Source organism: Schistocerca gregaria, chromosome 7, assembly GCF_023897955.1.
Source record: "Schistocerca gregaria isolate iqSchGreg1 chromosome 7, iqSchGreg1.2, whole genome shotgun sequence".
NCBI classification, from domain to species: Eukaryota; Metazoa; Arthropoda; class Insecta; order Orthoptera; family Acrididae; genus Schistocerca; species Schistocerca gregaria.
In genome coordinates, this window is record NC_064926.1 from 276129288 (window position 1) to 276157185 (window position 27898).

General features: G+C 46.3%; 1 protein-coding gene across 1 annotated transcript in view; it reads right to left on the bottom strand.

Moving 5' to 3' along the window:
• Positions 1–27898, bottom strand: part of LOC126281566 (myrosinase 1-like) — a 101254-nt gene that overhangs the window by 62480 nt on the left and 10876 nt on the right. Inside the window, exons 2-3 of the mRNA XM_049980639.1 lie at positions 20869–21002; positions 5982–6116 (exon numbers count right to left, since the gene is read on the bottom strand). Of these exons, the coding sequence (XP_049836596.1) occupies positions 5982–6116; positions 20869–21002 (269 nt within the window). The remainder of the gene's footprint in view (positions 1–5981; positions 6117–20868; positions 21003–27898) is intronic.

Below are 27898 nucleotides of genomic sequence, written 5' to 3' on the forward strand. Positions count from 1 at the left end.
ATACCACGAATCCTACAGGGCAGTCCATAAATCCGTAAGAGTACGAGTGGTGGAGACGTCGTCTGAACAGCATGTTGCAAGGCATCGCAGATATGCTCAATAATGTTCATGTGGGGGGAGTTAGGTGGCCAGCGGAAGTGTTTATACTCAGAAGAGGGTTTCTGAAGCCACTCTGTAGCAAATCTGGACGTGTAGGGTGTCACATTGTCCTGCAGGAATTGCTCAAGTATGTCGGAATGCACAATGGACATGAAAGAATGCAAGTGATCAGACAGGATGCTAACGTATGTTGTCACCTAACAAAGTCGCATCTAGACGTACCATGGTCCCATATCACTACAACTGCACACGCTCCACACCATTACAGAGCCTCCAACTACTTGAACAGTCCCCTGCTGACATGCAGGGTCCATGGATTCATGTGGTTGTCTCCATACCTGTACACGTTCATACGCTCGGTACAATTTGAAACGATATTCGTCCGAGTATGCAACATGTTTCCAGTCATCAACAGTCCATTGCCGGCGTTGACGGACCTAGGCGAGGAGTAAAACGTTGTGTCGTGCAGTCATCAAGGGTACACGAGTGGGCATTCGGATCCGAAAAACCCATTTCGATGGTGTTCCGTTGAATGGTTCGCACGTTGACACTTGTTGATGCGCCAGCATTGAAATCTGCAGCAATTTGCTGAAGGGCTGCATTTCTGTCACGTTGAAAGATTCTCTTCAGTCGTCGTTGGTCTCCTTCTTGCAGGATCTTCTTCCGGCCACAACGATGTCGGAGATTTCGTGTTTTACCGGATTCCTGATATTCACGGTACACTCGTGAAATGATCGTACGGGAAAATCCCCTCTTCATCGCTACCTCGGAAATAATGTGTCCATCGCGCCGACAATAACACCACTTTCAAACTCAATTATATCTTGATAACCTGCCATTGCAGCAGCACTAACCGAACTAACAACTGCGCCACACACTTGTGTTATATACGCGTTGCCGACCGCAGCACCGTATCGTACCTGTTTACATATATCTGTTTTTGAATATGAGTGTGTATACCAGCTTCTTTGGCACTTCAGTGTATAAAAATATCAGTAACACTAACGCCAGGAAATATTTCCTATTTATTCGTTTTAAAATATCGATAATGCCGGAAGAGAGAGTTAATTATCACAATAGAGTATTGAGTTGCTAATACTGTGGTGGTGTGTGGAAGTACCAAAAACATAGCACATGCGCTGGAATCAGCTTGTGTGGTTTGCACATAACAACTAATTATATATCAATAAGGGAGCATCTGTAGCAACGAATCGATATTCATATCAACTTCACATCAACTTACAGAAGGCGCACGTTTAGATTTTTGCATAAAACAAAGAGCAGGTATGATGTTTTCTCTTGCCACTAGTACCAAAATAAACATCCTGATAAAAAGAGTGAAGCACCCATAAAGAGAGGAGGATACTAAATGAAACTACACAGATTGAGAGGGTGTGCGTTGTTATTTCAGTGATTACAAAATCGAGTGAAATTTACAAAGGACTTGACAGCATGACCACTCTTATGAGTATGTCTTTGGATCCCCTCCCCTGGGTGCCAGCGCTGGTTCGTTTGGGATGGCTGTCATAAAGCAGTCGTATCTTCTCCTGAGGTAAGGTGGTCTGCACTGTGGTAACTGGTCCTTGATATCCTTAATACTGTACTGGGACGGTGTTGACGTCCGAGCTGGTCCTGCACATGTTCTACCTGAGACAGAGATGGAGATCTTGCTGGACGCACGAGTATCGTAACATACAGACGCAGTTCTTTACTCTTGTGCCACGTGTCCTGTTGAAAATTTTCACCACGCTACTGAATGCAGGATTTCCGTGATGTACCATCAGAGCTCCCTCAGTCACTACCGACTCTGACCTAACATCACAGCCGACGGCTCCACACGCCTGACGCCGGGAATAAGACCACTGTGCCTCTCCAAAGCATTGGAAGAATGGGTACTCTCCCCAGATCGCCACCATAGTTGCTGACGTGGTCATACTGCAGAACCGCGATACATCGGTGAACTCAATGTGACGCCCTTCATCACCAGTCCCTGCTTCCCAGTCATGGCATCATTCTATTCCAAATGCCGCCGTTTGCGTTGTGTTGCTAATGATAGACTAGGCAAGGGACGGTAATTCCCTAGTCTAGGTGCTGCTAGTCTACGACCAATGGTGCAGGTGAGAAATAATGTTGCAGGAAGGTATTATTTGTTCTCAGGTGGTAGAAGCAGTTGTGAGAGAGATACGATGCTCGGTGCACAATATGGCGGTCGTCCCTTGTGCTGGTTAGATGTGTTCGACCGAAAACTTGAGGACGAGTATGCCTGCCCTCATGTTTCCATGCAGTCTAACCACTGTGCACCCGAACGCCTCACAAATCCTGATAGTACACGATTCGACTAGCTGGTCAAATGCATACCAAGAATGAGGCCACTTTCAAACACTTTCAGGTGTTGGTAATATTGACTCACACACATCTCCGTGACGCACACAGTGATCACACTAAATATGAGGCTGTTCACGTCCCTTACATACCTTGCCAGCCATTCTGCGTCTCACAGAGTTTTGGAACTTTAATCAGTCAGACAATCGCTGAAGCTGTTTACGTGTATGAAGCTATAACATTAGGATTTTTCGTCAGATCAGTAGACACAAGTTCAATGAGCAATTCTGGCTTTTCTCCTCATACACTTATTTTGGCTTCATTTCTCTTATGTTCGTCGACAGGGGAGGAGGGAGGGAGATCAGGTTTAACGTCCTGTCGACATCGAGGCCATAAGAGACGGAGCACAAGCTCGGATTGCGTCAAGGATGGGGGAAAGAGATCGGCCGTGCCCATTTCAAAGGAATCGATCCGACATTTTTCTGGAGCGATTTAGGGAGATCAAGGAAAACCAAACTCTGAATGACTGAACGCGGGTTTAGACCGTCGTTCTCCCGAATGCATTACAGTATGCTAACCACTGCGTCACCTCGCTCGGTCGCCAACAAGGCTTTGGCTTCTTTGCAATCTGTGGCAGAGTTTGCTGTATTTTTGCAGTAACTTTCTAACATGACTATTGGACTACGGAGTGTATTTCACATTCCTCACAATCTTGCTCGGCTCGCTCTTGTCTAGAGAGAGTTGTGTTATACCGCTGAGTTTCAGTGATTGATTGTACATTTTAATATAAAAAAAACGACGCACGACGTGAAAATTGTCCGAATGGTATGGAAATTGGTAGATGTGATATACCGGGTGATCAAAAAAGTCAGCATAAATTTGAAAACTTAATAAAGCACGGAATAACGTAGAAAGAGAGGTAAAAATTGACACACATGTTTGGAATGACATGGGGTTTTATTAGAACCACCCCAATTGCTAGACGCGTCAAAGATCTGTTGCACTCGTCGTTTGGTAATGATCGTGCGCTCAGCCGCCACTTTCGTCATGCTAGGCCTCCCAGGTCCCCAGACCTCAGACCGTGCGATTATTGGCTTTGGGGTTACTTGAAGTCGCAAGTGTATCGTGATCGACCAATATCTCAAGGGATGCTGAAAGACAACATCCGACGCCAATGACTCACCGTAACTCCGTACGTGCTTTACAGTGCTGTTCACAACATTATTCCTCTACTACAGCTATTGTTGAGGAATGATAGTGGACATATTGAGCATTTCCTGTAAATAACGTCATCTTTGCTTTGTCTTACTTTGTTATGCTAATTATTGCTAATCTGATCAGATGAAGCGCTATCTGTCGGACATTTTTTGAACTTTTGTATTTTTTTGGTTCTAATAAAACTCCATGTCATTCCAAGCATATGTGTCAATTTGTACCTCTCTATCTACGTTATTCCGTTATTTATTCAGTTTTCAAATTTGTACTGACTTTTTGATCACCCGGTACATATACAGACAAGATTACAGTGATGAATTCTTCTCGGGTTATCAGCCGAGTGGTGGTGTCGTCTTGTCGCGACGTTTCAATGAGTTTCGTACGCGTATCTTCTGCCGAAGTGTCGGGATGCTGTGTTCTGCATATGTAATTGTCAGATTCCTGGCTGCACTGAGCTGAGGATAGTGGGTTCGAAACTCACTGAAACGTTGCGACAAGACGACGCCACCACTCGGATGATAACCAGAGAATAATTCATCAGTGGAATACGCCTAGAAAGACTGCAATCGCATATAGACAGTATTACAGTTTCACACAAAATGTGTGATTTATTCAAGAGAAAGAGAATCACAAATTCAGAAAGCCAATAAAGCGTTGGTCCACCTCTGCCCCTTCCACTTAGGGTTGACTGATAGAATTATTAGGTGTCCTCTGCCCCTTCCACTTAGGGTTGACTGATAGAATTATTAGGTGTCCTCCTGGACGATATCCTTCAAAACTTCTGCCCAATTGGTTCGTCAGGTCGTCAAAATCCCGATATATTTGGAGAGCCCTGCCAATAATGCTCCAGGTGATCTGAATCGGGGATTGATCTGGCGGCCTTGCTCACCAAGGTAGGGTTTGGCAACTACGGAGTCAAGCAGTATAAACTCTCGCCGTCTCCAGACGGACATTATCTTGCTGAAAATGTAAGACCAAGATGGCTTACAGTGAAAGGCAACAAAACAGGGTGTACAATATCGTTAGCGTACCGCTGTCGTGTAAGGGTGCCGCGGATGACAACAAGTGAGTCCTCCCGTGAAAAGAAGTGTCACCGTGGAGCATCTCTCCTGGTTCTCGGAACATATCGTGGACAACAGTTAGGATGGTATCCCATCGCTGTCCCGGGAGTCTTCATATACGTCTTCGACCTATAATCTTATTGACTGTCATATTCAGTGATGGGTTCCGCTTCGAACTGAGCCGCGATGACCAGGGAAGACACTTCTGTAGATGCCCTGGCCAGCGATACGATACCAACCTCACTGTCGCCCGGCTTACGGGCTGGCAAGTAGAACTGATGGTCTAGGATCCTATTTCATCTAATAGCATCACCCCTTTGGTTGTCATACGTCGCAGCACAGCTGTGCGTCGATGATATTCTAAACCCCGTTTTGTTAATCTTCATGGCAAGTCATCCCGGGCTTACATTTCTACAAGACAATGCACATGGCGAGAGATTCTACTGCTTGTCTTCGGGCTTGTCAAACCCCACCTTGGCTAGCAAGGTCGTCGGATCTCTCTCCAATTGAGAACGTTTGGAGCATTATGGGCAAGACCTTAAATCAGCTCGGAATTTTGGCTAACTAACGTGCCAGTTGGGCAGAATTTGGCACGATATACCAACTGCTCTGTCAATGAGCTGCAAGCCGAATAACTGCTTGCAGAAGGAACAGAGGTGGACCAACGCGTTACTGACTTGCTCAATTACTGAATCTCTTTCTCTTGCATAAATCAACCAATTTTTCTGAAACTATTTATTTGTTTTTACATGTACATCATACCTACCGATTTCTGTCCCATCCGAACAATATCTTCGATATGCATCAACTTTTTACTTTTATTTATTTGTATACTTATTTTAATAGCGTATTTAGTTTCCAGCCGCAGAGATTAAAATTTGATGTTGAGTCGTCAGATAAGCTGCTCTGTTTCCCATCGTACTTGCTAAGTGCAAATGTATTCTCTCCTTTCTAAACACATTTAACCCTAGTAGTAACAGATATTGCAGCAGAGTAAGTGCCACTGACACTCTCATCTTTGTTAACAGAACCGTATAGTTTAGAATGATTTGTTGCCATGTTAAAGTATGCATATTGTGCATTTCGATCTTTTTCATAGTTTAAAGATAAAATCTGCTTCTAACCATGTTTGTGTGTTTCGTACGTATCATATCATACTATGTATTCTGTACATTTGATACGTCTCGTTTTAGTCAAGGCAGATACAAGTTTCAGCTATTGACACTGTTAGTGTTTTTTCTTGATGCTCTATACTAGTGTGATGTGGCTTTGCTTGCGTCTTACCAATGGTTCGATACCGTTCTCCAGTAGACCGTTGATGAGGTTGTTGTAGTAATCAATCCCCTTTTGATTGACCACGTTGGTGTCTCCAGTAGGAAGTATCCTGGCCCACGATATCGAAAACCGGTATGCATTCACCTAAAACAGTAAAATTATTTCCATGTTGTGACTATGTAGATTTTCCCGAAGTATTAACAGATCAATTTCTTGTCGGGTCTTTAGCCGAATCATAATGTCATCTCCACACAATATTTCCGCAGTCCACCTGGCCGCCATCATCAGGTAAGGAAAGCTAAACCGCTTTTGCCGATAACTGATTCAGACTTTTTTTGTGTGGCAGTTTACTATTACACAGTGTCACTGATTCAGATTTGGTCCAACTGTCTCGGTGGACAAGTGAGATGCGACTCGAAGCAACTGCTGAATAATAGCCGAGCACAGCACTTTGAAGGAGTGGTGGTGGAACTGAAAGTTCCGTGCCACCCTCCGACCATGGAAGTACAGAGGAGGGGTTCAGTAATGCTCCAACTCTACTGTGAAGGAAAAAAGTGGTTGGACGAGAACAAGCCACTGCTAGTGTTTGTACGAAACAAACATAAAAACGTGGTCGTATTGGATTCAGACCGTGAACGATGGAACCTTTATATGCAGTGAATATACGAAAGCGCATGCGCTAAGGTAAGCTCAAGCGCTCAGTCGTTGCTGCTGCCCCCTGGCGCAAGAAGAGTTGCAGCGTCTCCACTGGTGAATACTATCGAAAAACGACATATCCTTAAAAATTATTACGCATAACCGGTGGATTCAGATGCCGTTGTTTCTTCATATCTAATAAAACAGGATTCCAAGTTTCACTTCTCGGACATCCATTATCACGGTTAATGATATTATCTGTTAGTCTCATTTCGGCAGATTATTTACAAACACAATCCCAGTAACTCGAGACGTTTGTTATTACTTGTGTCTCATTGTGTAGCATCCTATGCCCCTCTGTAAGAGAGTGCTCAGTCACAGCAGATTTGTCAGGTTGTAATAATCGATTATGGCGATGATGTTCAAATATCTGTCATTGACGGTAAGTTTCACAAATGCATATTTTACCGCATTCATATGATATTTTGTGAACGCCAAGGATTCCTAAAACATTAATTAACCTTAACAGAGCCAGAGGGTGTTCTAATTTTAGTTGGCGGAAGGAATACACATATCATTTCATGTCTCTTCCCAGCACATGGAAGGAAAGAGACAGAATTAAAAGTGTCTTCAGTTGGTTTAGGTAATGCATCTTCGGCGGAACTCGAGAGAGTTGCGCCCTTCGAGGATTGATTTCCGCAATCGTCGAAGCGATTGGTTTAGCAGCAGCAGCAGCAGCAGCAGCAGCAGCAGCAGCAGTTCCAGTAGCGGTTCCCGTCGCAGTTCCAGCGGTTCCAGCAGTTCCAGTAGTTCCAACAGTTCCGGCAGCGCAGGCACCAGTGTCAGCAGCAGCAGCAGCAGCAGCAGCCGCCGCCCCCGCAGCGCGACTCCTGTCGCCGGTGCAGCCCTTCCTGCTCGCCGTCCTCGTCGCCGGCTGACGCAGTCTGCCCTGTTCGTCGTCATCGCCGCCGAGCCCGTCCTCCTCCGCCGCCGCAGCAGCAGGGCGGGGCCCCGGACCCCGCTCCCCGCCGTCGCAGCAGCAGCCGCCGCCGCCGCCTTCGCCTTCCTGGACTTGTGCAGTGTAGTGTAGTGTTCGTCTTCATCTTCGTCTTCGTTTAGTGTTTCTTTTTCCCTCATCCCGTTCAGTTGTTTCATTTCACCATGACCACCCCTACCACCACCGCCACTATCACAGCCATAACTTACACCTCCCCCTCAGCAGCTGCCACCACCATTACTTGGTGTGCTCAAACACCCCCCGCCCCCTACATCCCACCCCTCCTCACCCTTCCCTCCCCAGCTCCCTTTGTCGCTCCTTCTCCCCCAGCCACCTCACCTGACCCCTTCCCTCCACTCCCCCACGCCACTTCATCCGCTCATGCAGCCCCCGCCAGGGTTGTGGCTCGGAGAGCCACCACCCGTGCCGCACCTTCACCAGCACCGGCACCAGCACCATCACCTGCGCCCGCACCTGCATCATCTGCAGCACCGGCCCCAGCACCACTGCCGGGACCTGCCTCCTCCCACCATCTCCCGGTTGCTCCTGTACCCCGCCCCTCTTCCCTTCCTGTAAAACGTCCAAGTGGCACCCCTGCCTACTCCACTCCCAAGAAATCACAGCCCCTTCCCCCGCCTCCCCCCAAAGATGCCATGGATGTCTCCCCGCCCGCCCCTTCTACCGCTTCCTCTACCACCCCCTCCTCCAGATACCTCCTTTCCCATCCAGATCCCTCTCTCCTGGAGGCCCACAACCTCACCTTGCTCCTCCGCCAACACTTTCCTGGCGCCCCTATCTCCCTTCTCACCCCCCGTAGGGACTCCGTCCTTATCACCTCCCCTAGCCCCACCCTCCACACCGACATCCTATCCTGCATCCCCATTACCCGCTTCGGCCCCAGTGCCTCTCTCGCCCCTGCTCCTTCCCCTTCCTCATCCCGTCAACCCCAACCCCCGCGTCGCCCGCCAACTCTCACCGCCGTGATCACTCGGCTTAGTCCGACGATCACGGAGGAGGAGGTGTTGGCAGAGCTTAAGGCGCATCCCTACCTTGATGTTCGTGCCGTTCGCCGGATCCACAACCCTGCCGGCCCCACCCGCCTTATGCGGGTTTTTTCTGAGCACGCTCCTTCGATCGACCTTCTCCTTAAGGAGGGTGCCCTCCTCTTCAACCGCCGCTACAAGGTCGACCCTTCCCGCTTCCCTCCCCAGTCCATCCGATGCCAGAGGTGCCTGCGCTATAATGCACACCCAACATCTGAGTGCCGCGAGGCCCCTGTCTGCCCGCACTGCAAGCAAGCGCACTTCCTCCGGCAGTGCCCCAACCTTCAGTCCCCTCCATCCTGCAACACCTGTAACCTCCCTCACCCCACATACTCCCAGAAATGCAAGGCTCGACCAGCCCCTTCCACTCCTGAACTCACCGTCCCTGTCCGCCCTCTGGATGACCCTACCCCCCCTGGTAACTCCCTTCGTCCCCCCCCCCACTGCCGAGGACATCATCTGCTGTGTCACCATTGTCCTCCAAAACGTCCATCCTTTTCAGCGCCCCCACACCCTCCAGCAGATATCCCTCGCCGCACGCTCCGTGTTCCATCTCAATACCTATGCCACCTACTCCCATAACCAGGCCCACTTCACCTTCTCCCGTCTTGACACCCTCATCTAAATTCCCATCATGGCGCGACAGCACCGTATCTTGTTCAATAACATCCACTCCCTTCCTGTCAACAAGAACCTCCTTCTGCATACACTCACAACACACCGCGTGGATGCCTTCCTCCTGAACGAAACCTTTCTCCAGCCCCATATCACCGTCCACACCTCCCCCTACCTCCTTCATCGCTCCGACAATCCCCTCCCAATAGCGCGTGGTGGAGTCGCCATTGGCCACCACCGCCAGATCCCTGTTCAGCTCCAACCCCTCCTTCCTGACCCCACAGAACATCTGATCCTCAGCCTCTTCTTCCCCGGCCTCACCATTGCCTGTGCCACCATTTATGTCCGCTCCACTGCCCCTATTCCTTTCGACTTCCTTTCCCACATCGACCGTACCTTCTCCTCCTACGTGCTTGCCGCCGACCTTAACATCCATAGTCGCTCCGCTGCCCAGCTACAGCAGTGGCATCGGTTCCTCGCCACCCTCCAAGGAGATGTCCTTCCTCTTCTCCAACACACCCGCCCTGAATCCAATACCACTCCCGATGTTGTCCTGGCCTCCCCCAACCTCCTTGGCCGCATAGCGGTGGACGTCCTTGATCCTATTGGCAGTGACCATCTCCCTGTCCTCCTTACCATATCTGATGGTCGTCGCCCCCGTCCCGACCCTCGCCTTGACCCACCCCTCAGGTATGTCCATGATTACTCCTGTGCCGACTGGAATGCCTACCGGTATACCCTTACTGCCCGGGTCGGTAGCCACCCCCTCACCTACCACCAACCTGATGACATCACCCATGCCGCGTCCTTTCTCCAGCAGACCTTGTCTGGAGGCCCACATCCCTACCGTCGCTATCCACCTGCACCGTCCCACTTTACCCCCACAGGCCGTTCTCCTCCTTCGAGAATCCCGTCGTCTTTACCATGCCTTCCTTCACACGCGTGACCGGGACACACTACGACGCCACCGGCAACTCCAGAGACACATCCGGAACTTGCTCGCGGCTAAGAAACGCCAGGACTGGCGACAGACATGCACCCGTCTTAATGCTACCCTACCTCTTAACTCGTCCAAGTACTGGTCTGCCTTCCGCCGCCTTACCGGATCTAAACCCCCCCCTTACTATCCTCTCCTCCATAATGACCGTCCCTTTCCTGACAACCTTAGTAAGGCCAACCATTTTGCCTCCTACCTCACGGATATCTTTACCATCCCTGACGATCCCCAGTTCGATTATTCCCTCTTCCCCGATGTCCGCGATCGAACTGACACCTCTGTCCCTCCACTCGCTCCTGGCTTCCAATACTTGGACAACATTACACACACCGAACTCAATACCCCTATCACTACTCAAGACATCCTAGCTATACTCCGCACCAAACGCAACACCGCTCCTGGTCACGACCGTGTTACTTACCGTCACCTCCGTGAAGCTCCCGCCTCCTTCCTCTCCACCCTGGCCAGACTGTACAATGTGGTCTTGTCCACCGGCTTCTACCCCGACCTGTGGAAAACCTCCCGGATCCTGATGTTCCTCAAACCTGATAAACCACCTTCTGCTGTCTCCTCCTACCGTCCTATAAGCCTTACCTCGGTCTTCAGCAAGGTCCTGGAATCCATTCTTACCCGCCGCATCCACCAGCACCTCCACCAGCACCACTTCCTTCCCTCCACCCAATGTGGCTTTCGGCCATCGTTCTCTGCCGATGACCTTCTCCTTCACCTCACTCACCTCCTCTCAGAACAACTCAACTCTCGTCACTCTGCCATCTTCCTCTCCCTCGACCTTGAACGCGCATATGACCGTGTATGGCATTCTGGTCTCCTCTTCAAGCTCCAAACCTTTGCCCTTCCCATCAACTACGTCCGTCTGGTCGCCTCCTTCATTTCCCACCGTCCTTCCTATGTCACCATCCACAACACGGATTCCTACACCTTCTACCCCTCCGCCGGTGTGCCCCAAGGCTCCGTCCTTTCCCCTCTTCTTTACCTTCTTTATACGGCGGACATGCCTCCGCCTGCACCCTCCCCCCCCCCCCCTACACCTTCTCCAGTACGCCGATGACACCGCCTTCCTTGCCCTCGCCCCCACCCTGCAACGCTCCCAGCACCTTCTCCAATCCCATCTTGACTGGTTCACCTCTTGGTGTAACCAGTGGTTGCTCAAGGTCAATCCTTCCAAGACCCAGGCAATCATCGTTGCCAAAACCACCCCTTCCTTCCATCTCCTATCTTACCATTTATGGCCGTCCTATACACCTCACCCCCACCCTCAAGTACCTTGGCGTCACCCTTGATCGTCGCCTCTCCTGGACCCCTCATCTCCGGACAATCCAAGCCAAGGCACGCTCCCGACTCCGCCTCCTCAAGCTCCTCTCTGGCCGCACATGGGGTCTGGACCCGTCCACCGTCCTTCACACCTATAAATCCCTCATCCGTCCTATCCTTTGTTATGCCCATCCCGCCTGGATCTCCGCCCCTCCTACCTTTTACCAATCCCTTCAAATCCTTGAACGCCATGCACTCCGCCTCGCTTATCGCATCCGCCTCCCTTCCCCCACGCGGATCCTCTATGACCTCATCCCCTTCCCACACCTCCTCCTTTTCCTCGAACGGATACGGATCCTCTACACCTCCCGCAAGCTTGATCCTCCCCACTCGCCTGTCTCTTCCATCCTCTCCCACCCCAACCCGCTGCCGCGCCTGTACTCCTGTATCCCACCTGCTCTCCATCTTCACACTCTCCACACCCTCTCCCAAGGTGGCTTCCGCCAACTCCCCCTCCTGGATGATGCCCTCCTCCCCTCCATCTACCCCTCCTACCAACTTTGAGCCTTGCCTTCCCTCTCCTCTCCTTATCCTGTGGGCACCCTCTCTCCCTTCTCTCCCTCCCTCCTTCCCTCCCCTCCCCCTCTCCCTGGGCTTCCACACACCACCCCTCCCTCTCCCATCCTCTCCCCGTTGGCATCAACCCCTCCCCCATTCCCTCCTACCCTCGCCCCTTCCCTCTGGCAGGTCCCCGGCCTTACTCGTGTGACAAGTGCATCACCAACCGCCGGAGATTGTCGCCGCAGTGCTTATGTGTTTTGTCGTCCTGTTAGTGCATCCGTGTCTCTTGTTCCGTGCTCCATCGTTCACGTGTGCTACTTAGTATCTCACCGTTATGTGCTGTGTGAATCGCTTTTAACTTGACTGCTCCACAGTGAACGGCTTCTGTTATTTTACTCTGTTTGTCTATTGTTTTTTAACCTCCATGTCTCTTTGTATCTCTTACTGCTTGTACTATGTTCATGTCTGTGGCCGAAGAGCGGCTTAGTTACGCCGCTGCTGGCCTACCTATGTATAGGTATAAAATAACAATAAAGAAAAAAAATTAGGTAATGTTACAAAACTCAAATCAAGTCTAATCTTTCTGTCCGTATAGCCGTTATGAACAAAAAAGTCCTTAAGATGTTGCACCTCGTATGGTAAATTGTCAGCATCCGATATAACATATCTCTTTTGTCCAAGGCCCGTAGGACGCCTGTACGTTGAAACGGTGGATGACAGCTGGTAGCATCTGTTTTATCAGATATGGAGAAACGGCATCTGAATCGGCCAGCTATGAGTGTATATATATTTATCGTTTTTCGGCAGTATTTGCCATTGGAGTCACTGCAAGTCTTCTTGCGCCAGGGGACAGCAGCAATGACTGAGCGCTTGCGTATTATATTAGCACGTGCGCTTTCGTATTTTCGCTGCATATAAAGGTTCCGTCGTTGAATCAATTATCGGCTAGAGCGGCTTACTGTTCTCACCTGATGATGGCGGCAAGGTAAACGGCGGAATATGGTGTGGTGTGCAGATGACAGTTTGATCCTGCTGAAGACGCGACAAGCATTTGATGTTCTTTTCATGATAACTGCAACAGTACTAAACCAACATTTCAAGAAACATGGAAATTTGGTAGACATATCTGACGAAGAGTCGCCAAACATTTAAAAAAAATAGTGGAAGTATCCGTTTACGAAGGTCGGATGTTTAATTGTTAAACAGTACTGATGACTGAAACGTCCTGACAGATTAAAACTGTGTGCCGGACCGAGACTCGAACTCGGGACCTTTGCCTTTCGCGGGCAAGTGCTCTACCGACTAAGCCAACCAAGCATTTCTCCACAATGTCATTTCTTTCAGGAGTGCTAGTCCTGCAAGGTTCGCAGGAGAGCTTCTGTAAAGGTTGGAAGATAGGAGACGAGGTACTGACTGAAGTAAAGCTGTGAGGACGGGGCGTGAGTCGTGCTTGGGTAGCTCAGTTGGTGCCGGCACGGTAGCTCAGCGTGTTCGGTCAGAGGGTTTAGCTATCCTCTGTAATTAAAAAAAAAAATGAGTCAACGGATCAACGAACAACCAGAACAAGTGTCATAGAACGTCCGCCACGAACAAAGTCAACTAACAATATAGAACAAAATTAGATTTTAAAAAAAAAGTTGGTAGAGCACTTGCCCGCGAATGGCAAAGGTCCCGAGTTCGAGTCTCGGTCCGGCACACAGTTTTAATTTGCCAGGAAGTGTCATATCAGCGCACACTCCACTGCAGAGTGAAAATCTCATTCTGGTACTGATGACTGTTTTCCGTACAGTTTCTGGTTGTTGAGACTAAGGAAATATTAGTTATTTTCAAACACGAACTACGGACCGTGTCCCAGGAGGAAGGGGCTATACTCATGTCTATGCCGAAGGACCATTCGAAGCAAGAAACTCTAGTATTCATGGGCTCTAAAATGCAAACTTCAAGAGCTATGATTACTACTTAATCTTCGTTACTGTGAAACAAATCTCTTGTACTGCAAGCTCTTTGCTTTTCATACTTTGGGAGGAGGTAGTACGGACCTAAAGAAGAAAAATGTCAAGTGCACGTGGGCTTTAAAATCGTATCCTAAGACCTAGAAGTACATGTTCAGTGGAAGAAACTTGTTTCGCATTAACGAAGAAGAATAAGTGCTCATATCTCTTAAGGAGTAAAATTTAGAACACATATTTACTGCCCATATTTATTTGTTTTGTTCCATACCACAACCTCGCAAAATATGAAAAGCATAGAGTTTTCAGTAGAAGAGTATTGATCCGTGGTATCGAAGGTGAAGAAGTGCATATAGCTTTTAGGGTATGGGTTCTAAACCCCTGTTTACTAGATTTATTGGTTTCAATGATCGTTCCCATCATATCGCTGAATACGGGCCACTGCTCCTGGGACAGTCTGCACTGGTGTTTTAAATGAGAAGAAATTTGTTTTCCCGGAAGTTAAGTTTAACATTTACGTAATTTCTTAATATATGGAGAGATGATAAAAGAAGCCAGGATGTGATGGGAAAAATTATGAACGAAAGGACGGATTCTAGTTGAGGAAGGAGTGACATAAAGGCTGCTTTCAGAACACAGTCGTCTTGCCTGCCCTTACGTTGGAATGCACTTTCTGCAACATCTTTTTAGCCTTTGTCAATGGAATGAAAGCTGGAGGTATTGTTCGTACAGTTATTTTTTTTTAAAAAAGATAAAGGACAATCAGTCTTAAAAATTCCTGCCAACTATTAAAAAGTTTTCAGGCCCCTGGTTTGATGCGGCCCGCCACAATTTCATATCCTGCGCCAAGCCCTTCATCATAGAGTAGCACTTACACCCTACGTTCTGAACTATTTGTTGGATACATTCCTATCTCATTCTTACCCTACAGTTTTCACCATCTACAACTTCAACTAGTACCATACAAGTTGTTCCTTGATGTTCTAAAACATCGCCTATTATTCGGTCTCTTATTCTTGTCCATATTTTCGACATATTTATATCTTCGCCGGTTCTGCAGAGAACCTCCTTCTTTCTTATGAGTCCACCTTACGTTCAACATCTTCTATAGCACCACATCGTTTCTTTTCTTCTTCGGCGTCTCCACTGACCATGATTCACTTTGAAACGTCCCCTTGGAACAATTATACAAGACTGTGCTTAAACTGACACACAATATTTTTTTAGCGCAACGCAATCTGACTTTAAAAAATCACTACGAAAGAATGGCCCTGACTAACATTGACCTATACGTTTCACAAATCGCTTACCTCACAAAAATCTTGGTTACTCGAACTACTGCAATACAGCGAGCGCCACTACTGCCAGCTAAATAAAAGATTGAAACTACGGAAGGCACTAACTACTGATAGGGATAGTTAGCAAATGAAAGATTTTAATAGAGAACAAACAATGTAATATCATCAAAAGTCATAACATATATAGCAGTTCGTGACATCCAGTCTTACAAATTTCAAAACTCCGCCATTTCACTCCCCACATCCACCACTGCTGGCGGCTCACCTCCAACTGCGCAACGCTACGCGCTGTTAACATCCAGCTGCCCAACACTACAATGGCGAGTATTACATCAATGCCAACCAGCCACTGACTGCACACAGCACAGCCAGTGATTTTCATGCAGAGCGCTACGTGGCGTTACCAATATAAAAAACCTAAACAGCCTACTTACAACTTTCTTACAACTCTGTGCTCCAATCGTACATGGTGAGACTTTCCTCCTTAAATTAACACCAATGCTTGATACTAGTAGATGTATTTTTTCCTGCAGCAATTTCGCTTGGGTTCCCTGCATTTTTTGTTTCCGAAGTGACTCATATTGTTTTATTCCTATCTTTCCCTTCTTTCTATCGTCGATCAACTGAAGTATCCGAGGTTCCTTCGCTGTTACATTCCTTGTACCCATGTTGTCTCTCCAACTTCTGTGATTCCTCTTTTTAGAAATGGCACCTTTTCTTCAGCTTAGCTGCCTTCTGTGGTAAAACTACGTGCAGGACCGAGACTTGAACTCGGGACCATTGTCTGTCACCTGCAAGTGCTCTGCCGACTGAGCTACAGGAGCACGACTCTCAGTTTCACTTCTGCCTCTACCTCATCTCCTACATCCCAGGCGTCATTGAGGCTCTCCTGTGAAGCCTGTGTCCGCCGCTGCCTCAGGTTCACCAATGACTGTAGAAAATATTTATTTTCACAATTGCAATTTCGGCCTTAAAACTATTATCAAGTGGTTCACTGGAGACGACCCTGCCACAAAACATGTCATACTCCTCCGACATTTACACATGTAGTCGTCATATCGGAGCCGTTTAATAATGTTAACATCCCTCACATGAAGCCCAATAAACCACACTTCTTACACACTGTTTTTGAGACAGTCTACAAGAACTGGATTATTGGAATAAGTATTAAGGATGTCAAAATTATTAAATGACCCACATACGACGATGACATGTGTACATATCAGAGGATTTTTAATTTCTGAGATATGCTGAAGCACAGTCGTTGACAGTGAACGATTTGATAATGGCCTCAAGACCGATATTGCAATTCTGAAAATAAATGGGTTCTGCAGTCAATGGTGAATAATATGCGTTTTAAATAGTGACTCAAAACAGTTTTCTCAATAATCAAAGTTTTCTGGTATGTTCTACGTTATATCTCGATATTGTTTCGGTATCTGTTCTGAATTTAGTAAACGTTATAAAACAAAAATCCTTAGTTTCTTTTTAAAAAATTTAAAAAAACAGACATACAAGAAGTCAGAGAAAAGTAATGAGACTGATTTTTTCTCTACCAAAGTTTTTTTTTGTCCGTTTCAACGTAGTTCCCTTCGGCAGCTATAGACCAGCGGAGTCATTGTTCCCAGTCTTGGTCGCAGCGCTGAAAGGCTTCAATTAGTGGGGCCTTTAACAGGTTGATTACATTATTTTGTATGTTCTCTAGAGTCCCAAAATGACGTCCTTTAAAGACATTATTAATTTCAGAAAAACAAAAAACTCAAAAGGACTCAGATCAAGCGGACAGGGAGGGTGTAGAGCAACAAGAATGCCTTTTCAGGTCAAAAATTCCGTGTCACGTAGGGCGTTGTCATGATGCAACAGCACCCGATAGTCTGCAGTGTCCGGTCTCACTTAGTTTACCTCATTCCTGAGCCTTTTAATGACATATTTGCACAAATATTGGCTACAGTTTGTCTTGAAGGAACAAATTCGGTCTGATCTCACAAGAGCACGCACGCATTCGATGTTTTCGTCGGTTTTTAAAGTTGAGGGTTTTCCTGAGCGACGTGCATCTTCAACGTGTTCTCAGCCTTCCAAAAAGGATTTTTGCCAGGGAAAACCTTGTGCTCTTGATAAGGAGTTTTCCCCATAGTCCTGTTTCAACTTTTAAACGGTCACACTCGCGGATTCCCCAAGTTTAACACGAAACATGGTGGCATATCATTGCTCTAAATTCCGGTGTCAGATTTTCATAACACACAACAAAAATATAACGTCACTGATGGCGCTCTCAAAATTCACGTGATGGCTCTGAGGAGCTGAAACTCAGACTGGGAAAATCACATTTATTAAGAAACCACAAAAAAATGACACGTATGTTGAATGAATCGCCTGCAAACTGACTGGTTCTAGCCAAACTGATATTTTTATTCAGTGTCCTACGGAAGCAGTTTCCTAAATGACGCATAAAGTAACAAAAAGAGAAATTCTCAGAATAAAACGTAATTCTAGTATTTATAAGCAACATACGGAGAATTAACTGCAAATGCAATGTTTCAGACTCTTCTTTGTTACAATTTCCCCTGGCCGGTTGTAAAAACGGCAGCGAGCGGAAATTTTACATTATTATGTTACTTAGAGTAATATAAGAGTTACACTACATCAACAAATCACCCAAATGTTAAAAATGAATGCTTAATTTCGGTAATAAATTCTAAAAGCTTTAACAGTTAGATTCAGTTCCAGTTGCAGAAACTCGACTTTATTCCACCCGAAATTTTAAGCCTCAGCATTGCAGGGATGGTAGCAGGTGCTATCTGTAAGTCTCATCTATACTCCATGTGTTTCTGTACTAAGTCTCCAGTAAGCGACGTTCAAATGCCGATATTCGACTTTCCTTTCATGCCCCTCGACTCTTATAACTGCCATCTGGTTTCTGTACAAATTGTAAATAGCCTTTCGCTCCCTGTATTTTACCCCTGCCACCTTCAGAATTTGAAAGAGAGTATTCCAGTCAGCATTGTCAAAAGCTTTCTCTAAGTCTACGAATGCTAGGAACGTAGGTTTGAATTTCCTTAAACTTTCTTCTAAGATAATTCGTAGGGTCAGTATTGCCTCACGTGTTCCAACATTTCTACGGAATCCGAACTGATCTTCCCCGAGGTAGGCTTCTACCAGTTTTTCCATTCGTCTGTAAAGAATTCGCGTTATTATTTTGCAGCTGTGACTTATTAAACTGATAGTTCGGTAATTTTCACATCTGTCAACAACTGCTTTCTTTCGGATTGGAATTATTATATTCTTCTTGATGTCTGAGGGAATTTCGCCTGTCTCATACATCTTGCTCTCCAGATGGTAGAGTTTTGTCAGGACTGGCACTCCCAAGGCTGTCAGTAGTTCTAATGGAATGTTGTCTACTCGCGGGGCCTTGTTTCGACTTGGGTCTTTCAGTGCTCTGTTCAACTCTTCACAAGAAAAGCCATTGCAGATGTGAATTGGTGGTACCATTGGTGCCACCAGAACGTTGATGGCAATCATGCAAACGTGCATGTATTGTGTCATGCCAGATGTCAGTTTGTGGGATGGAATTCCATGCCTGTTGTATTTGGTCGGCCAGTAAAGGGACGGTTAATGCTGTATGTCGATGCCACTGGAGTTTCAGTGCTTGGTTGGATTCAGATATGGTGATCGAGAAGGCAAAGGCAACATGTCCACACTCGGTAGAGAGTGTTGGGTTACAACAGCGGTATAGGAGCTAGCTTTATCTTGCTGAAAAAAAACCTGGAACGCTAATCATAAATGGCAGTACAACAGACCGAATCGTCAGACTGACGTACAAATTTGCTGTCAGGGTGCGTGGGATAACCATGAGAGTGCTCCTGCTGTCATACGAAATCGCAACGCAGACCATAGTTCCTTGTGTAGGTCCAGCGTGCAGGAAGTTTGACTGCAGGCCTCCTTGTAACCAAGGCACGGCCATCACTGGCGCCGAGCAGAACCAGCTCTCATCAGAAAACACAGCAGACCTCCATTCTGCTCTGTATTGAGCTCTCGCTTGACACCATTGTAGTCGCCGACGGCTGTGGTTTGCGGTCAGTGGAATGCGCTCTTCAGGGTGTCGAGTTTACTGCTGTCCTTGAAGTAACCGACATGTAACGGTTTATTATGTCACTGTGGAGCCAACTGCTGCTCGAATTGCTGCTGCAAAAGCAGTATAATGCTTCACAGCCGTACGCCGAACGCGACGGTCTTCCCTCTTAGTAGTGCCACGAGGCCGTACGGATTCTGGCCGCCTTGCAACCGTACCTTCCCGCGACCACCGCTGCCGGCAGTCGTGTATAGTGGCTACATTCTTGCCAAGTCTTTGTGCAGAATCGCAGAAGGAACATCCAGCTTATCGTAGCACTATTACAGGACCTCGTTCAAACTCAGTGAGCTGTTAATAATGGCGTCTTCGTCGTCTTAAAGACATCCCTGCCTAACAGCAAATCACCATATCCATTTTCGAAGGTAATGAACACTCATGGCCGTTACTGCGCGTATTTGAAGCAAACCTGATTTGCAGTATCATAGAGGCGCTACTAACACCACTCTTTGCGACTAGTGAATAGACGTCATCTGTCAGATGTAAACACACGCTTACCATCTACCATGTACGTCGTACAACTCTTTCTTGGTGTTGTGATTATTTTTCCATCAGTGTATGTTATTCAGGACTTACACATAAAACTATGTTTCTTCTTCGTATCAAAATATTTATGTTATTCAGATGCTAACATAAATTCTGATTGATCCCAGAGCACCAGAACAAGTGTAAAAGTCTACATTTTGTCAATAGTACGGTGTGGCATTCACACACATGTACGGCAATAACTTGCTTTGGCTATGGCAGACAGGTGAAACCTTCTTAAACTCAAGTACACATCTACCTGGGCGGACGCGGTGGTCTAGCGGTTCTAGACGCGCAGTTCGGAACCGCGCGACTGCTACGGTTGCAGGTTCGAATCCTGCCTCGGGCTTGGATGTGTGTGATGTCCTTAGGTCAGTTAGATTTAAGGAGTTCTAAGTTCTGCAGACTGATGACCACAGATGTTAAGTCCCATAGTGTTCAGAGCCATTTGAACACCGGTACCTGTTTCTTTTCGCTACATAACACTTGTTAGTGCTATAGACAGGGCATAATGTTGGCAAGTACTTAAACCTAATTTAGAAATATGGAACAAGCTTTTCACATTAAATCTAAATGCATACTGTGTCCAGAGTACGGCGCTACACATACTACTCACACAAATGAAGTGCGACCGCCGCTGATAAAGTTCTTTTCTGAGAACAGACTTTTTCTAATTTTATTTACTTATTTATTTTACTTGTTATCATTGTCCATTGCTCTGAAAACCTATACGCTATCTGCAATAATTTTCTTTTGATCACTTTTTTGCTCTTCCTACAGTTTTGAGTGATGTGATAAATGCTTGTGTAATGATGGAGAGACGTGCAGCCTACAAAATAAGTGCAAAGTGAAGACTGTGCTATCTGCGAGTACTTACGCTGAGATTCTTGGCGAGCTGTATGTCTGTCTCGTACTTGTGGTAGGAATCGCACGCCACGTCGCCATTGCTGCCGTCAACTGTCAGGTTAGGATTGTTGTGCAACCAGTAATCGTAGATGTTCTCACCTTTCCCTGCGAAAAAAGATGTTAATTGACGATTACCGTTCTTCCACAGATCGCTTCTTCATTCGGAAGATTTGGTGTCACCAGAATGAACTAGTACTAGTAAAAATAATGGAAATACAATTCTCAAAATTGAATCATGATTGGCAGTTTAAAAGTTCATTACTCTATTAGGTTCAGTGATGTGGAAAATAAAAGGTCACTATTTCATACTCTCTCCCCTACAGTCGGTCTCTGGTACCCGCCGTTACGCATATCAACACGTTAAGTATGTTAACTCTACCCTGGCCGATTAGCTTCTAAGTCCCGAGTCACGCAGCAACTTAGCCGAGCGGTCTACGGCGCTGCAGTCATGGACTGTGCGGCTGATCCCGGCGGAGGGTCGAGTCCTCCCTCAGGCATGGGTGTGTGTGTTTGTCCTTAGGATAATTTAGGTTAAGTAGTGTGTAAGCTTCGGGACTGATGACCTTAGCAGTTGAGTCCCATAAGATTTCACACACATTGGAACATTTTTTTCAGGCAGCAACAACCGGCCGAGACACACGCAGCAACAGGGAAATAACTGATTTTGTGACTTTTACGAGCTCGTAACCAGGAGAGAATTTTATAATATCATCTGTGTGCTTAATAGTTTAGTTTCTTGAGTTTCTGCGTGTTAATTTAATGTCTAATAGCCACAGTTCTCACGTTTTCGTTTGCGTCGGAAAGTAAACAGATTTTATGACTTATTACAAGTTCCTAATCAGGGGCAAAATACGTAGTTTCACCTAAGTGCTTCGGTAGTTAGGTTTTTGAACCTCTGAGTATTAAACTAATTTATTAGACACAGCTCCTGCGGTTTTGGTGCCGATAGTCCGATTATCTGGGTCGTTGAGTTTTCCACGGACTTTTGTATGGATAGGGACTGTGATTGTTGTGTGCGGATGCGAGCAGAGTTGGTGACACTTTGCTCTCAGCTCCAGGCTGTGATGGCTTCGGTTTCACAGCTTGAGGCTACAGTGGATGGACACTATTGTTGTGGGCCGGCCGTGGGGATCCAACGGTCCAGCACATCCGAGTCCTCCGATCGGTCCTCGCCGGTGGCCAACCCAGATACTGCTCGCACTGAAGCTGACCCCTCACCTGTGGTCGAGTGGAAGATCGTCCCAGGGCGAAGTAGGCGGCGAAAGACTTCCCAGGCGGCCACACGTAAGGCCTTCCCGGTTTGTCTGACAAACAAGTTCCAGGTGCTGTCTGTTGCTGATACTGTTGCTGAGCCAGATGCCGACGCCTGTCCTGTTTCAGAGGATACGTCTCAGCCTGAAAGATTCTGGCGATCATAGAGGGTGCGATTATTGATAGTTTGGAGCTCCAGCGTTAGGCGTGTTATGGGGCCCCTTAGGGACAAGGCTGCCAAGAATTGGAAAGCAAGCTAACGTACACTCCATCCTTCCGGATGCCATGAAGAGCACAGCGTACAGCCAACTGCTGGTGGTGGCTCACGTCGGTACCAATGATGTGTGTCACTTTGGATCAGAAGAGATACCCTCCTGTTTAAAGTGGCTAGCAGATATGGTAAAGGCTGCCAGTCTGCTTGCGAGATGAAAGCAGAGCTGACCATTTGCAGCATAGTCGACAGGACCGATTGCGGACCTCTGGTACAGAACCGAGTGTAGGGTCTGAAACAGAGACTCAGACAGTTCTGCAACAATGTAGGCCGCAGATTCCTCGACTTGCGCCATAGGGCGATTGGGTTTCGGGTTCCTCTGAATAGATCAGGAGTCCACTACACGCAGTAGGCGGCTACACGGATAGCAGGGGCTGTGTGACGTGGACTTGGCGGTTTTTTAGGTTACAGGGTCTCGGGAAAACACAAAGAGGGCTTCAGTCATAAAGGCTGCAGGCCGAACAGAGGAAGATCGTAGATACTGGAACCATCGGTATAACAGTTGTAAGTGGTCGTATCTGTGTTGGGAAAGTACCAGAGGTCCAAGCGCTAATAGAAAGCAGTGATTCTCAAATATTTATAGGCACTCAAAGCTGGCTAAAGCCGGAGATAAGCTCATCTGGCATTTTTGCGAAGAATCTAACGATGTTCCGAAAGGATAGGCTAAACACGGTTGATGGCGGCGTGTTTGTTGCTGCTACAAGTAGTTTATCTTGTCGCGAAAAGTAGATAGTTCCTGTGAGTTAGTGTCGACAGAGGACATTGTTGACATTCGAAATAAAATAATAATTGGATCCTTTAGCGACCTCCCAATTCACATGATGCAATTGCTGAAAGGATCAAAGGAAACTTGAGTATGTTTTCAAACACGTGCCAGACTCACACAATTATAGTTGGTGGTGACTTTAATTTATCCTCGATATGTTGGTGAAAATACATCTTTAATTCCGGAGGTACGCAAAACATCATCCGCAAATATGCTAAAAGCATTCTTTAAAAATTATTTCCAGCAGTTAGTTCATGAGCCCATGCGAATGTTAAACGGTTGTGAAAGCACACTAGACATCTTAGCAACAAATAATCCTGAGTGGATAACGAGCATCAAAAGGGGTACAGGGATTAGTGAACACAATGTTGTCGTGTCGAGATTGAATATTGTAACCCCCAAATCCTCTACAAATAAACGAAAAATATACGTATTCCAAAAAGCAGATAAATATTCACTTGACGCCTTCCTGAGAGACAATCTCCACTCCTTCCAAATTATTATAAATGTGGACCAGATGTGGCATGAATTCAAAGAAATAGTATCGGTAGGAATTGAGGGATTTGTACCAAATAATTTAACAAACGACGGAGCTGATCCTGCTTAGTACACAAAACGGGTCAGAAAACTGTCGCGGAAATAATGAAAAAAACATGCCAAATTTAAACAGACTCAAAATCTCCAGGATTGGCCATCTTTTACAGAAGCTCGAAATTTAGCGCGGACTTCAATGCGAGATGCTTGTAACAGTTTCCACAACGAAACTCTGTCTCGAGACCTGGCAGAAAATCCAAAGAGATTCTGGTCGTATGTGAAGTATGTTATCGTCAAAGCCTCCTCTCCGTGATAGCAATCGAGATAGTATCGAAAACAGTTCCGCTAAAGCAGAGTTACTAAACACAGCCTTCCGAAATACCTTCGCAAAAGAAGACGAAGTAAATATTCCAGGATTCGAATCAAGAACAGCCGTCAATATGAGTAACGTAGAAGTAGATATCCTCGGAGTAGTAAAGCAACTTAAATCGCTTAATGAAAGCTAGTCTTCTGGCCCAGACTGTATTCCAATTAGGGTCCTTTCAGAGCATGCTAATGCAATAGCTCCATACTTAACAATCATGTACAACCGCTTTCTCTACGAAAGGTCCATACCAAAAGATTGGAAAGTTGCACAGGTCACACCAATGTTCAAGAAAGGTAGGAGGAGTAATTCAGTAAATTACAGGCCTATATCATTAACGACGATATGAAGCAGGATTTTGGAACATATAGTGTTCGAACATTATGAATTACCTCGCAGAAAACGGTCTATTGACACACTCTCAACACGGATTTAGAAAACATCGTTCTTGTGAAACACAACTAACTCTTTACTTGCAGGAAGTGTTGAGTGCTATTGACAAAGGATTGAAATGGATTCCGTATTTGGGGAAGGCTTTTGGCACTGTACCACAAAAGCGGCTTGTAGTGAAATAGCGTGCTTATGTAATATAGTCTGTCATGTGACTGGATTCGTGTTTTCTGTCAGAGAAGTCACAGTTCGTAGTAATAGATGGAAAGGCTTTGCGAAAGACAGAAGTGATTTCTTGCGTTCCCCAAGGTAGTGTTATAGGCCCTTTGCTGTATCCTATCTATATAAACGATTCGGAGGCGATCTGAGCAGCCGTTTTAGGTTGTTTGCAGCTGACGCTGTCTTTTATCGACTAATAAAGTCATCAGAAGATCAAATCAAGTTGCAAAACGATTTATAAAAGATATCTGTATTGTGCGAAAATTGGCAACTGACTATAAATAACGAAAAGTGTGAGATCATACACGTGAGTGCTAAAAGGAATCCGTTGAATTTCGTTTACACGATAAATCAGTCCAATATAAAGGCCGTAAATTGAACTAAGTACCTAGGAATTACAATTACGAACAACTTAAATTGGCAGGAACACATAGAAAATGTTGTGGGGAAGGCTAACCAAAGACTGTGTTTTATTGGCAGGACACTTTGGAAAAATAACAGATCTACTAAGGAGACTGCCTACACTACGTTTGTCCGCCCTATGTTAGAATACTGCTGCACTGTACGGGATCGTTACAAGATAGGATTGACGGAGTACATCGAAAAAGTTGAAAGCAAGGCAGCACGTTTCGATTATCGCGAAATGGGAGAGTGAGTGTCACTGAAATGATACGGGATTTGGGATGGACATCATTAAAACGAAGGCGTTTTTCGCTTCGAAGTAATCTTCTCTATCACCACATTTCTCCCCCGAATGCGAAAATATTTTTTTGACGCCGACCTACATAGAAAGAAACGATTATTATGATAAAATAAGGGAAATCAGAGATCGCGCGGAAAAAGATAGGTGTTCGTTCTTTCCGCGCGCTATACGGGATTGGAATAATAGAGGATTGTGAAGGTGGCTCGATGAACCCTCTGCCAGTCGCTTAAATGTGATTTGCAGAGCATTCAGGTAGCTGTAGTTGCAGATGAAAGAAGCCTAAAGGCTTCGATCGGTTGTCAATTGTTTGTAGCTGCACCCAATGCTACCTAGGAGACAGCACTGTGTGAGTTGCCATTGTTGTGTTCAGTGTACTTCGCTCTGTTTAATAATGTTTCCTGTCCTTGTGAGAAATGTGTGGTATCGTCCAGCGATTGCGGAGCCACACCAACGTCAGCAATGTATACTGATACCACAGACATTAACGATATCTCACTGCAGCCCGCAACGACGCCTGGGAGAGGCTGAAGAAGACACGCCCTCTCTCACGGCACAGCAGCGCCCTCGCACGGGGGTTAACATACAGCCGAGCACGGAAGCAGTAAACATCATAGAATAGGAGCAGTGTCAGTCAAGTCTAGGATGGACTTGTGTTTTTGCAAACGTCGAACGTTCTACTTCAAGGATGCTCTAATAGTCAATGACAGTTGTAAGTTACCTAGCACTCCTTGGGCAAGGGATTGTATCAAGTTAAGTAAATCTTTTATTCATTCATGTAATAAAGTGAACTAATTTTGCATATGGATTAGTTCATATGAGGACTCAAAGAACCCTCAGTTATGGGTGGACGATTGTAGTTTTGTATGGTAGTAACAAAATGTACGCAATTGTTACAGTTCCGACAGTTATCTATCTACATCTACGTCTACGTCTGTTCTTTGCAAACCCCCCTGAAGTGCATGGCAGAGGGTATGTCCCATTGTATTCGATACTAGGCCTTTCTTCCGTTTAATTTACGGAAGGACCGCGGGAAGAACGATTGCTAAAACGTCTAGCGTTGTCTTCGCTAATCTCATTGGGAGCTATACGCAGGCACCTACAATATATTCCTATATGCATCACTTAAATTTGGAGCTACAAACTTTCTAAGTAGGTTTTCTCAAGATTGTTTATGTCTATCTTCAAGTGTCTGCCAGCTCGGTTCTTTCAGTATCTTTGTGCCACTACCCTTTGGTCGAAGAAAGCTATTGTCATTTGTATACAAGCTCCTTTGTAGATTGATTACATTTCCCTGGTTTCTACCAATGAAGTGGTTTATCTATGGCTAAGATTATGTGATAGTTCCATTTCATTTCTCTACAACTTGTTGCACCAAGGTATATGTATGAGTTGACTCATTCTAATTATGACTCATCGATATTGTAGTCGTAGGATACTACCTCTATTTGTTTAGTAAAGTGCACAATTTTAATTTATTGGCGTTTAACACAAGCTGTATTTCAATACATAAGATGATTTCAGTTTCTATTATGAACCTATCTAACTGATCTTAGCCTCTGCGCTTTTCAGAATGCGAGAAGCATTGGTTAAAGTACCTGTAGAGTTAGGGGCAGGCACTCACCTCATTGCGGTCTATATGGGAGCTAGAACTGCTTCCTCCGCTCCACGCAACACCCCTTTTGTCAGCATGCTAGCTTACAGTTAACACACTGTACAATTACACTCTATTAACCTCCCCCTTCCAACTTCAAGAGATTTTCACTACCAGACCGACAGATTCGTCCAATTAGATACATCTTCCACGAGACATAACAGCAACTTTCTTTCTATTTGCTTGCATAAGGGCTTTCGTCTGTACCTACGCTTCTACACTCTATTCTGGATCTATGTTTAAACTTCCAACCTGCGCTCTCGCATCAATCTTGGACACGAGTTTTTTAATGCATTATAACCTGTGAATAACGTGCATACGTCGTTAATACTGTACAGCATGCCCGAGTACCTGTAACGTCGGCCACCCACTGACAAGATTTGTAAGGCGGGTCCCGTACGGAGTAGGGGTCACCTTTGCCTTTCTTCCTGTACACGCAGACCGATCGGTGCCCAACAAGCGGCCTCGCCTGCGCCACAAGAGGTCGCGGTGTACACGGACGTATTTCCTTCCGCACAGCACGTGATTGTAAATGTTCCGCCATGTATCCTGGAGCGGGCGTCCTATAAAGCCCCACTCTGAGGCTTGGAAGGCCCCCACCACGGATGATTAGCTTCATCCCGATATTTATCCTTCCTTCCAACTCTGTCCCTAATCTTCCTCTCCCCTCCTTCCCAGGGCTTGCTCTACTCTCCCTCCCCCTTTGCTGTTTCGGCCATCCTACTTCTCCCCCTCCCCCCTCCCCGCCTGTCTTCCTCGCTTCTCCTTTCCCAGTGCTTAAGCTCCTTCCTGGATGGCTCCCTTCCCCATGCTCCCCTTCACCTGTCCCTTGGTGTGCTACTAGCTCTACCC